This window comes from Enoplosus armatus, chromosome 18 (assembly GCF_043641665.1).
Source record: "Enoplosus armatus isolate fEnoArm2 chromosome 18, fEnoArm2.hap1, whole genome shotgun sequence".
In the NCBI taxonomy this organism is placed as follows: domain Eukaryota; kingdom Metazoa; phylum Chordata; class Actinopteri; order Centrarchiformes; family Enoplosidae; genus Enoplosus; species Enoplosus armatus.
Window position 1 is genome coordinate 11,318,009 of NC_092197.1, and position 13,725 is coordinate 11,331,733.

The following is a 13,725-nucleotide window of genomic DNA, read 5'->3' on the forward strand; positions in this document are numbered from 1 at the left end:
GAAGAAGGAACTGCTCTTTACTGTAGCTTCACCTGGACAACCCCGGGGGGGCGAGGCCTCAGGGCACTGGATATAAAGAAGGTGACGATGTTTGACACAACACCGCTAACTCCACATCTGCAAGAGCCTCTGAAATCGTTACGGGTGTCTTCACAGATACAGGTAACAAGATTTGGTTTTTGTTTGTTTGGATCCTTAGATTTTTTATATGTTACATGGTGCTGACTTTTGTTTATTTGTTATAGAGATGCTTTTCTCTGTCCTCCTTGTGCTGGGTGTCTGCCTGGTGCCCGTTCACTCCAAATCAGCAGGTAGGCTGCATCCTTCACACTGTGACTTACACCTGAATTTGTCTGTGTTACATCACCGGTCAAGTTTAAAATCTATCTTGTCACAAGTGGTGAACAATTTGATGAGTGTGTTGTTTCTTTGCAGGAGAATATCTCGGCAGCCCTCTCCTTCAAAGCTGCTTTGAGGAGGCAAAGAAAATCGTGGATGACGCGTACAAGTACTCCAGAGAAGAGTGAGTTTATCTTATGGGTTATTTCACAAACTAATAGATTATCTTTCAAATTAATTCAGTACAAATATTCGCTGAAAAGCTATGTCTTCGTCATGCAAGCCATTCATTACAGTAACTCTGTTGCTCAGTAGTTACAAGAAAACGTTACAGAACCTCCAAACAACAATTTGGACTTAATTGTTGGATTGTGTGACTTCTTCGCCTCCTCCAGGAGTCTGAGACGAGTCCGCAAGGAGGTGGTGAGTCCTCACGATACTCTTCGTCTCCTGAAGCAGCCCCGCGGTGACACCCGCTCAGCTGTGAGATCTGCAGACTACATGGCGCAAACCATCCGTCTGCTGCAAGAGAGGGTGCATCGTGTGCACAAACGCTCACTCAATGCAACAGGTCAGACATGCAGCACCCAAACAAAGACAACACATTCAGACACCCACAGTGCTCACATTGTTTTCGTGACAACTTTTCCTGGTCTCGGTTGAAGGCCTGAGGCTTACTGTTTCGTAATGTGGGCATAGTGGAGCACTTCAAAGCTGTAATTAAGGACTAGACATACAAAGTTGACAGACACGTGCACACATTGTGACTCCATGAAATGTGTCTTTCCTCTTTTTTCAGATTTGCTCTCTGAAGAGGACCTGGAAACTCTTTCCGCTATAACTGGATGTGCAGCTCGAATCAGCCGTCCATCATGCCGCACCACACAGAACCTTGACAAGTATCGCACAATCACCAGCGTCTGCAACAACCTGTAAGAGAAACATTCAAGGTTTTAATTTAAGTAACAATTTTGTTTCTGTATTTTGACTTCTTCTCAAAAATCAAAACAAAACACATTTTAACTTTTTCTGCATCATCAACTGCCCCACATATATGTAGGAAAAAGCAATTGTATGGTATCTTTCCAAAAAGCAATCTGTGTTGAATTAATGGCAGTGAGCTTGAGTGGTGCTTACATTCAGAGGAAATGCCTGTGAAATACACCTCAACATCTTAGGCCACACGCCGCAGAAGATGTGTACACTTCTCTGGGATTTCTCAAGCAGCATTTCCAAACGTGGATGTCTCTTGTTTGCTCTTAGAAACAACCCTCGCCTCGGAGCCTCCAACACCCCCTTCACCCGCTGGCTACCAGCCGAATATGACGACGGCATCTCCGAACCGAAAGGCAACAGAAACCGAACAATAAACAACGTCTTGCTCCCACTGGTACGACCTTGAAATCCCAGACGCTTTGATTCATGTACGTAAGTGCTGATTTCAAATGAAAACTATACAATTCTCCTCCACTCCAGGTGCGACAGGTGTCCAACAACATCCTAAGCACGACGGACGCAGGCGTGATCAACGACACAGAATTCACTCACCTGGTGACCTTGTTTGGACAGTGGAATGACCACGACCTCACCTTCACGCCCTTCTCCCCCAGCATCCGCTCCTTCAGCAACGGGTTGGACTGTGATAAGAGCTGTGAAAATGCTGAGCCATGCATCCCCATCCCGGTCGGTGCCAAAGCTCCAACCCAAACACCGAGATGTTGTTTTCACTAAAAGTTTCTCTCCATAACCTTTGACCTTTATTCCTTACAAACAGATTCCCCCCGGCGACCCCCGCTTGCCCTCCCGCCCAGACACCTGCATCCCTGCATTCAGATCCGCCCCCGTTTGCGGAACGGGATTCTCGGCCTACAACTTCGGCGGAGAGCCCAACAAGAGAGAGCAGATCAACGCCCTGACAGCCTTCCTGGATCTCAGCCAGGTGTACGGCTCTGAGGAGAAGCTTGCCCTGAAGCTTCGCAACCTCGCTAATGATTGCGGCCTGCTGCGCGTGAATGAAAAGTTCAGAGACAACGGGCGCGAGCTTCTGCCCTCCAAGAATATGACGATGAACATGTGTGCCACCCGCAGAAGAATCACCAACGACTCGAACGCCATAGAGGTTCCCTGTTTCATTGCAGGTTAGTCATCTTACAAGTCAGCTGGAATTAATAGCTTCATAACTGGTTAATTAATTTATTAATGCTTTATAGATCAGTAATAAGCCATAGGGGTAGAAATAAGAATTTGGGGTTGCCAGGTTGTGAAAACCTGATGTCTGTGTAAATTATCTGGTAACACTTTATTTTAAACCTCTCTGTTTAATATTTATAAGAAATATATAAACACTCAATAAATGGTTCATAACACACTGTGATGTAGCTGTAAACAGCTATAAGGACATTTTTATTTGTTATGTGTCTGTCAACAACTCATATTAAGGTGGTGGATGCTGGTGTTTAGACAGGAAGAATAAGAATATGATATAACACAGTTGTAATAATATCAAATATGTCTTCATATGAGTTAGTAGTAAGCTATAATTGTTGTATAATTATAACAGCTACATTATAATGTGCTATAAACCATTTATTCAATATTTGTATTCTATTTACAACCTATTTTGTTCTTGTAACTGCTAAGTAGAGGAGTTAATAGTATTAAGTGTGTTAAGAACATCATGACCCTTTATTGATGATTTACTATCATTTGCGTTCAAAGTATATTAACTAAGCTAATTAATAAGAGAAAGCAAGTTTGCTAGAGAACATTTAGCAACTCAAATGCTGTTCTTATTAATGTCTTATTACTGTGGTATAAAGTATTAATACATAGTTCATCAACCGTTATTTACAACTCACCCTGAAGAGGAAATGATCACCTCTGATCAACTATTTGATGTGTTCATTTTGTCTGTAAGGTGATGAACGTGTGGACGAGAACATAGCTCTGACATCCATTCACACGCTGTTCATGCGTGAGCATAACCGCCTGGCTCGTCAACTGAGGAGACTAAACCCGCAGTGGGACAGTGAGACCCTCTACCAAGAGGCCCGCAAGATCATGGGTGCTTACACACAGGTATCTAACCCTGAGACTCAGTCCGCATTGGTAATCCTATATTTACATCTCCAAAGCAGGTGTCCTACACTGTCTTTCACTCAAAATAGATCTCCCCATCTCTCTCAGCTGTTTGTGTTCAGGGACTATCTGCCACACATTGTGGGTAACGACGCGATGCGTAGGCAGCTTGGCCGTTACCCCGGCTACAATCCCAACGTCGACCCCAGCGTCTCTAACGTCTTTGCAACAGCAGCTTACCGCTTCGCCCACTTGGCCATCCAGCCAGTCTTATCCCGACTGGATGAAAACTTCAGGGAGAGCCCTCGGTTCCCCAGTGTCCCCTTGTTCAAGGCCTTCTTCACCCCGTGGAGAATCGTCTTTGAGGGTGAGCCGTACAGAGAGAAGTCTAGTAACTTATCAGTCACTCGTCTTGATGTAACTCTCACCCTAATTTTTATTTTACCTCTCCAGGTGGCATTGACCCTCTGATCCGTGGTTTGATCGACCGTCCCGCTAAACTGAACACCCAGGACCACATGATGGTGGATGCTCTGAGGGAGAGGTTGTTCAAGTTTGTGATGGAACTGGCTTTGGACCTGGGCTCTCTCAACATGCAGAGAGGACGTGACCACGGCTTGCCTGGTACATCTCTCACGTTGATTCTCAGCCTTTTTAATTTTCCTTCTAATGTTTTCTCTTTTTTTAAATTGTCCTCATCTACTCTCTGCTTTCTTGTTGTTTACTCCTCTAGGCTATAATGCCTGGCGCAGGTTCTGCGGCCTGTCTCAGCCCAGGAACCAGGCACAGCTCGGGCAGGTCCTGGGCAACAACAACCTGGCCCGCAGGCTGCTGCAGCTCTACGGTACGCCCGACAACATCGACGTCTGGATGGGAGGCGTGGCAGAGCCGTTCGTAAGGGGCGGCCGTGTGGGGCCTCTGTTCGCCTGCCTCATCGCAGCACAGTTCCAGAGGACCCGCCAGGGTGACAGGTCAGCACGTGTGTGGACACATACAGTAATGTGTATTTATAATGTAGGTGTGGGATTCTGAAGGCATAATATGTTTTTGTTTCTAGAAAAATGTAATGAAAATAGGTGCAGTCATCTCAGTTGTTTGAATCTGTGGGGGCTGCAGGGGGGAGAGATGGGGGGTGTTGTAATGGTCTTTTTTTGGCCTTAATCTTTTTCGATATCACCACTGGGGGATGCAAAAGTCATATATTCTCAAATTCAACACAAAATGGATTTAAATTACGCAATTTACTTGCTCATGAGCATTACACTGAAAACATGCTTTTGCTTTGAATGCATTGTTATATTCAGATTTAGACACACACGGCGGCATGGAGACTTTATTTGTACAGTAGCTGCTAGATTCTTCATTTATCCAAGCAGGAAACCAGCGAGCAAGTTTTTTTTGTCTGACGTAGTAAATTATTTTCATTAATTTATACCAAATGCCAGCTGCAGACTGATAACACAATCTCAAATACAGTCTCCGTTGACACTAATCTCTTTCCACGCCCCTCTTGTTTGAAATGATCAGGTTGTGGTACGAGAATCGGGGCGTCTTCACCCCGCGTCAGAGAGCCGCTCTGTCCAGTGCCACCATATCCAGGATCATCTGCGACAACACTGGCATCACGTCTGTCACCAGGGACCCCTTCAACATCCCCTCAAACAGGAACCGGCGCATGCCCTGCAGAAGCATCCCAAGCCTGAACCTGTCAGCCTGGAGGGAGAGACCCTGCACAGGTGAAACACTACTGGACCAAACTTTTTGACCTTGGGGGAGACTCTCAGCACTGAATTCACTATCATTTGTCATCCACTGTATTTTTCGTTCTGAGTTTAACCTGGTGTGTTTATTTCTTCTCTACTAACTTGAAAATCGTTCTTCATATGTGGTGTTTGATCTTGCAGGCCCGGGTGCTAGCTGTCAAGTCAGGGGAGCAGAGGTCGGTTTTAAGCACTAACAAGTGAACACAATGAAGCTACACCTTCTTAAAAAGTGCACATTCAAAACATTTAACACCTGATGTTCTTAACTTTTTGTCATCTTGGTGAAGGTGGTCCTCACTCCGAAAGAAACCATTCATGCTTTACTAATAAAAGCACATTTTGAAGGCTAATTAAGTTTAACTTCCACATCTTCTTCATGTACAGAATGTGGATCAGTTGGACCCGCTGGGCCGCGAGGACCTCGAGGTCAGCGAGGACAACGAGGTCAGCGAGGACAACGAGGTAGTCTTTTCAGTTATCTGTCTGTTCAGCCTTTTGTACAATGAATATAGTGCTGAGCGTCTTCTAAAAGTTACGTAAGTTATATAGGATTCTTATTACTGATGCATGTGCGAGTGGGAGTTTGAAAAAGGCGGTTTTGGAAAATTCTTGAAACAAGCTGATTTACATTAAAATCAGTTTGAAATATTTCGACTGCACGGGCAGATTATTTTCTATAACTAGTAACTATATGGTACAATAAAAAGTACAATATTTCCATCAAAAATGTAGTGGAGTATAAGTATAAAGTAGTCGAAAAAGGAAATACAAATACAAATATCTCAAAACTGTACTTGAGTACACTAATTGAGTACAAGTTTTACGTTTCTTTCCACATCTAGATAATTCATAACATAGCAGCAGATCAGAAATCTATTTCTATTCAAAGTGGATTCTAAGCTGACAATGTGGATAATGTCAAGCTTTCAGTATGCTGTCTTTTTTACAGCATTTTGAAGTAGTCTATACTTTTGTTTCTCTGACAGGTCCATTAGGACCCCCTGGCCCAAGAGGCCCTCCTGGACCACCAGCACTCAACATCAGTGCCTCACAGCCACAGTCTGCCTTCTCCGTCCACCTGGGCGAGTACAACCCATCCTCAGAGAGAATCCTCCGTTTCCGTCAGGTCATCTACAACGAACAGAACCTTTACAGCACTAAGACGGGCCTGTTTACATGCGCCATCCCTGGTCTCTATCAGTTCAGCTTCCTCTGCACATCCTTCATCGGTGCAGGAAGTGTGGACCTGTGGTGTAACAACGAGCTGGTGCTGCGTAGTTTCAAGGTTTATCAGGGAGGTCGCCTCTTGTCATCAGGGGACACGGTGATCCGGATGGAGACGGGAGACAAAGTGTGGCTGGAGACCAGCGACGGGACCACCGGCCTGAGCACCAAAAGCTTCTTCTCGGGACACCTGCTCTTCACTGTGTGACACAAACGCTTCTTCTCCAGACTGAACTGCCACCGTCTGATAGACCAGTGGTCTGTCTGCTTTAGGATCTGTTGTTATTACTCACCCTCTCTTCACTGAACTTTGCATTAATCAGGTCATATATCAAATATCTATTATTGATAATTTACTTATTTTTCTTTTGGGCCAATGTACCAGGCTGGGGCACACCATACAACTGTACACATTACACATTCTTTATGAAAAATGAACAAATTTCCAACCTAATGAAATATGATTGCAGCACATTTGTTCAACTCTGTTACAGCATGCAATCTATTGGACCAAAGATGTGTCAGTAGCCAGCTTTGATGGTGGGATTCATGGGAGTATTATCATGGATATTTTATGCACTGATGAATTTGAAACATGCCTTGAAAATGCTGTGTGTTTTGCTTTGTCTGTGAGGCTTGTTTGACTGTAACTTTCGTATCTGTTGTATTTTGCATTCAATAAATGAACTAAAGAAGCTGAGCTGCAGCAAATGTTGTGTACATGTGTTCTTATTTATGTGAATCACAAAAAGAGAGAGGAGACTATCCAAATTGTAATTTACAGTTAAGTGTTATTTAGTGTCTGAAAGCGCTATTAAATTTATTTTAAAATATAGAAATTGCATGTTTGTCTAAAACATCCTGTACTGCAGTGATGATGATCAATTTAAATAACAATACATGAGCCTGGCGTTATCTGTAATTATCTCAACTACAATCCGTGTGTGTTGCCACTGGTGCTCTTCTCTACATTTTCAATTAATTACCTCATGTGAGGATGCCATATTGTCGCTTTGCACCAAAACTGTAAAAAGTAGATAAAGCTTAGATACTTAAAATCACAGAATATTAAACAAAAATAACATTAAACTTAACAAAACAGCTCAGTTAGTTTATTTTAATACTGCCATCAGTAATCTATATGGAACAACAAAGTAAAAATCTTTTTAATGTACTGAATGCCTCCTGTAGATGGAGCCATCGTTCTTTTTTAAAACAAAATAAATGTATGATTCATGTAGTGAAATAACCACTTCGTTCTGACAACTCAGCCTTGAAAGCACTGCATCTGAAAAAATTCTATGTCCATCAAAGTCACAGTTGCCCTATTTCCATATCTGTAGTTAACTGTTAACCACCACACAACCTTCCTCTATCTAAACAAAAGTTGTAAGTTTCAAACTGCATCAAGACACAATTTGGCAAAATATAAACGTTTTTATTCAGTCTATTTCTGTTGTTGGGTGAGAAACTTACATACTCACCTACATCTTCAAAACATCAAATTTTATAGTGGAGAAAAGCAGCCCAGTTTACTTGTTAACAACAATTACTTCCTTCATTTATTGTCTTGACCATTTTAACCATGTTAAAGTTTCATGTTAAAGGTCACTAGAGGCTGAAACCCACCCACTATGACCTGAATATGAGGGAAGGATAGACAAACTAACACACTAACATTTACACCTGTGGTTAGCTTATTGTATAATCTCCAGTCCACCTGGGCTGCACGTGTTCACACTGCGAAAGCAAACTGGAGCGTCCAGAGAAACTGGAGGTGAACAGATTTTATACAGGAAGGTTCAGGCCTGAGACCTTCTCACTGAGAGGTGACAGTGTTAAACACTGAGCTTGTGTCTTTAAAGAAAATGTTCAACATTTCGGGAAACACGCTTGTTTGCTTTCTGGCAGAGAGTCAGATGAGATGATTGATACCACTCTCATGTCTGTCTCCAATAGTAACACAATCTGCCTACCAGCACCTCTAAAGCTCACTACTAAACAAAAACCTCACTAATAACCTGTGAGCCGTTTTTACAGGGTGTTATGTGCTGGACTATTTCTGAGATGATACATGTTAATTAGTGAGTTAAGAGGTGCTGGAAGATGGATTTTTAACCTTCTAACAGAGCCAGGCTAGTTGTTTCCCCCTGCTTCCAGTCTTTGTGCTAAGCTAAGCTAACTGGCTGCTGGCTATAGGTCCATGTTTAACGGATACATAGGAAAAGTGCTTTTTGACCTTCTCATCTAAATCTCCACCAGAAAGCCAATGCGCATATTTCCCAAAACTATTCCTTTGAATGGTGATAATTTGTTAGTGTGTTCACAGCTTGTTTCCGCTGCCACCAAGTGGTTATTACAGGTTTGAATTTGAATGAAAATCACATAATTTCACATGGCAACTTTGACATTTTAAAAGTGGAGTTTCAAGGTTTCCACCAAACAACACTTGACTTGTAGTGTGATTTATGTCTTTAGTTACCCCTACAGTTTATTCTATTATTGCCTTGGCAAATACAAATCACTGCTGAAAATGATTAATACAACATCACAAACAAATCTCTTTATCGTTGGATTAACTAGAATTTCTCCCGGCATCTCTGTGGTTGTGGGATGAGAAGAGATGCAGGGAGCGAAAAAGAAAATCAGACATCTGCATGAATCATCGCACAATGTAAAGTTCTCTGGGTTGTGTCTTGATAAAGTGCTCCTCCTCCTGGTTGCAGAGTCTATAGTGCATGTGCAGAGTGCCACGTAGTCCACCAGACTGTGTGTGTGTATGTGTGTGTGTGTGTGTGTGTGTGTGTGTGTGTGTGTGCGGTGCAAGCCTTAACTTAGTGCTCCAAGAGTAATGGAAACCCAGTATTTATGAAAGAGTAGAAAATATTTGAATTGTCTGTTTCTGTCGTAGAGTTTTGAGCTGAGCTGAACCTGAGCTTATTTGAATAGGCTGAGTTTTGCAAAGGGGTGGAGGGAAAAATCTACTAGTAGAAGGAAATGAAAGAGTAAAAAGCTGTAAAAGGAGATTAACAGAAGCAGGGATGTTATAGGATAGAAGTTGTAGGGGTTTAAGTAGAGGGATGTGATAGAAGACTCTTGGGAATAGATTAGAGGAAGTAGGCCTTGCCATGGATGTTTTGAGAGATGTGTGTGGTCCGGTTTCACTGTGATGAGATCATAATGATGACATGAAAATGAATAATTAAAGGCAAATGGGGGGATACATCTTAAGCTGCATTTTTAGCAGGTTTTTAAGGATTCATTTGAGAAAACGAAGCCACGAAAGTTGCAGCGATGTCAGTTTTATGTCATAGCAGTGATGGATGAGATGCTCATAAAAGCATATTTAATAAAACATCTATATCTGCCTTTAATCTAGACAGCGGCTGCCAAAAATGCTTAAATATAGGCTTCATGTCTCGAGCGAAGTGGCAAATGTGTGCCAGATGTTGACTCAGTGATGGCACTGAATATTTGGTGCTGGTTTTATGGTAAATTTAGCATCATGAAAGGATGGAGATCCTTTTTTCCCTCTCTTTGCTCAATGACAGGTCTTGTGCAGGAAGCCTTGTCACTATTTTCCCTCCTTATTCTGCAACTCAGATGTGGATTTATTCAAATTCTTTCAGCTCAAATCGAGTGCCCAAAAAATCAGGAATGGTGGTGAATTCCAGCAACGTGGACAAAAGAACTCGGCTAATTCCTTACAGATGTGTTTCTGAGCTGTGCGAGGGAACACTGTGCTGCCCTCGCTGGAGAGAAAAAGGACTCTGCATGCAGAAAGTTCAATGAATTATGAGCAAAAAAACATCAGCGACCCAGTACAGCTGGCTGTCCATCCAGTGTTCCAGGGAAGAGAAAGGAGGCAACCCAACGCACATAGTTTTCACTCTCTGGAGGAACTGCCGGTATGCAGAATCACAGGAGTCTATGTTAGTCATCCTTAAAGCAAAAACACAATCACATATTGGTTAAAAAAAACTGTGTCCACAGCTTTTTTCATACTGGAAACAAATCCTACACAGTTGGATGAAAATAAAACGGCTAAAGGGCACTTCCAAAGACAAAACAGGAAACATTTACAAAAGAGCAGCCAGATTCGTTGCTGTGATTCAGTTTGGAAAGATTTCTGTATGAGTCGAAAGTCTTTTATTCACGCCTTTTCAGAAGAGACTGATTATTGTGAAACCAAGTCCTGATTCCACAATGCATCTTCTAGTTTTATCAGTTATCATTTTATTAGTGAGCCACTGGCATCCTCGTGTTTCTGCATCAAACATTTCCCACTTATCTTTAACTCTCGAACAGCTCAAATACGTGTGCAGGGAGGATTCATTTTCAGGAGCTCAGATAACTGCACTTGGCTCTGATTGGCCCTCACAGCTTACACAAGCTGAAATGTGACCTCACGTGACTGTGAGATGATGTGTGCCCTCCGCTATCCAAGAACAATACAACTGTAACTGTAATTTACAGCATGATTTAATCAGTGTACTCTACCATTAAATAGAACCCATTCTCAGACTATAAAGTATTTTTAGTCTGCCTTGGTTCTTTTTCTCAGCTACTGTTTGGGCAGAATGAATCTCTATAAACACTTTATAGTCTGTTTGTAGTCCGAGTAGTACTGACCAATCACATTTGAGTGGGCTTTGGTTTCATGCAGGTAAACAGTCTGTGTGAAGAGCAGAAGAGGCAGAACGCAATGGCCGAAATGCAATCAACGATTTAGCTACATCGTTTCGCTTTATATTAGCCTTTTTAAAATGTATCTGCATTCAAATCGTCGTCAGATGATAGCCGATGGGTTTCCGAGTTTGCTAATCAGGCTGTGAACAATGACTGGCGCACGGAAGAGGAAGTCTTGGCCCGGATATCCAGATAATGGATGGCTACACTGGCCTTTGCCCCCAGAGGCTAAATCGTAGTCAGACGATAGCCAATGGGTTCTGAGATTGGGGCAGAATATTCTCACTTGAATCATAAATGTTAATATATAAATCACCATCACACTGTGTTTTTAAAGCTCCTTAAAACTTCTCTATAACATAAATATTCATAACTAAGTATACAACAATCAAGGTTAAAGGTGTCCTGTGGAGTTTTTGACCTCTAGCAGCATTATGGAGCGTTGTTTGTATGAGTGGGGTCCTGCTTTGTTTGTTCTCGTACATAACGACAAACATGTACTCACTCGAGCAAGCGGGTGACACGGTACACATTCCTGCCAATGGTTTCACACTTCTCCACTGATCTATAGGTGGCAGTAACGTGCCAAGAAATGCAGCAATACGGCCAATAAAGGCAGAGAGGAAGAAGACAACTTAAATTGAAAAAATCTGCAAATGTTTTATGAGGAAGGAAATGCATTCAATACTTTTGTTAGACCTCATGGATGAGATTTAGATTATCAATACAAAATATATATATAAAAAAATGTTATTATTATAGATTAAGGTACCAATCAGTGTACAAAGTAATTCAAATTAGCCCCACCTTTACCAGCTGCAACATTGTGATGACATTCAATGCATCAATAATGTAATATATAACTTTCTGTGTCGTCCGACCACGTTTGAAGGAAAAGAGAGGAGAGAGACAGGATTATAGTTCAAATGAGGTTAACGATGCGCACTTTCGCTGCCGTTTAGCTTAGCTTAGCAAAAAGACTGGAAACCAGGAAACAGCTACCCTGACTCTGTCTAGAGGTGACAAAAGCTGTTTCTCCAATGCTCACCAATTATGTCATATCTTGTTGTTTAATCCAAAGTGTAAAAACGATGGTTGTTGGACAGAGCCAGCCTAGCTGTTTCCCCATTTTCAGTCTTTGTGCTAAGCTAACAGTGTGGTATCAATCTTCTCAGCTAACTCTCCGCCAGAAAGCGAATAAGCAGATTTCCCAAAATGTCAAACTAAACGTTAGCGAAGCAGGACGATTGCTAGTTCAATTGTAGGACTGGCAGGATACATTTTCACAGCAAAAGTGAAAAACCAGAGTTTGTCCCTCCCTCATTAAACCACTGAGTGGCCCCTGAGCAAGGCCCTGAACCCCCAGCTGCTCCAGTGTTGCTGTTTAGTGACTATTATAGTACTGGGCAGGCTCCAGGTGTGAGTGTGAACACGACATTCCTGAAAAAGAAAGCATTGCTCTCAACTCTGGATAAATAAAGATTTACTTTTGAAAATACGCTATTTGTAATTTTCCAGTATGTGATTCTGGACAGTTTATTCATAGACTGAAGAAATAAGAGTTTGTAGAGTTTGTCTAAGGCGAGACCATAATCCCCCACTTCTTATCAGGTGCTGATAAGAAAATGCAGCCCTCCTGAATGAATTGCAGTTATCTGCCCCCTAGTGTCAGGGCACGGGACACTGTAATTGATCTGTTATTAGGTCACAGGGGATCTTTATTTTATCAGGTCCTGCATCTGTCATATAAAGCTGACGTGTATTCATGTCTGTTTCATTTTATTTTTCATATCTCTTTAGCTCCATTTTGAATCAAGACTTACAGCATATTACTTGTCGCTTGTAGACTTAAAAGATACACAACAGCTCATGTTCAATCTCTGGTTGTACATGTTGGAAAAACTATTCTCATACAATCCATTTTTTTGCTTTAATAGCTCTCGTGATTTAAGAAACTGTAAAAAAACAAAAACAAAACAACAACTTTGAGACCATTTGCTGTGGTTTAGCAGCAGACATCCTACGGTCAATTGCATAGATGCTTGAAAGAATTTCCTGGTTTGCTAGACAGAGTAAAATGAAAACCCTGGATTAAGTTTCCCAAGCTATGCATTATGCCTCTGGTGTTAACAGCAGGGCGGCGATTTGACTGGGCTGCAGCAAATGACTTAGATTTATCAGTGGGGGTCAGCTGTTTGCCACCAGACGCAGTAATGCAGATATCAAGTATCACCACAGCTTCATCTTGTTTATTGCTCAGAATAGACTAATTATGACCTTATAGAAGATTACTGTGAGATGCACGTGATGAGGCTTTCACGTTGTCAGCAAAGCTCCAACGCAGACAGGACTGAGGCGCGGCTGAGGTGGAGGGGGGTTTTGTGGGGAGATGGTTTCTCAGAAAATACTGAAAATGTTGCAGGGCCATCAAACAGTCATGTTTAGGTTTCTGAGATCCTCCTAAGAGAAAGTGGAGTGTAGACACTTCTGGCAGAGTGTGTTGCAATTTGGTTGGGAGTTCATCCAACAGTCAGCTATTTATCATGACATTTTGTTGATCTGCCAGAGAAAGAAAAAATGAAGGGAATATACAGTAGTTTGTAGGAATTGGTTCACATTGTTCGTATGCTAT

The 13,725-nt window shown here is 42.1% G+C and overlaps 1 protein-coding gene across 1 annotated transcript; it reads left to right on the forward strand.

Annotated features, from left to right (window-relative positions):
• Nucleotides 1-87: 87 nt before the first annotated feature.
• On the forward strand, nucleotides 88-6,306 carry mpx (myeloid-specific peroxidase). Its single transcript, XM_070924141.1, is given in 17 exon segments — nucleotides 88-118; nucleotides 121-162; nucleotides 246-311; nucleotides 436-523; nucleotides 735-910; nucleotides 1,139-1,271; nucleotides 1,603-1,729; nucleotides 1,816-2,022; nucleotides 2,114-2,477; nucleotides 3,257-3,417; nucleotides 3,526-3,784; nucleotides 3,871-4,041; nucleotides 4,151-4,388; nucleotides 4,945-5,153; nucleotides 5,322-5,356; nucleotides 5,565-5,642; nucleotides 6,167-6,306. Coding segments are annotated over 17 exon segments (2,394 nt in total). The 3' UTR covers nucleotides 6,176-6,306.
• The last annotated feature ends 7,419 nt before the right edge of the window (nucleotides 6,307-13,725 follow it).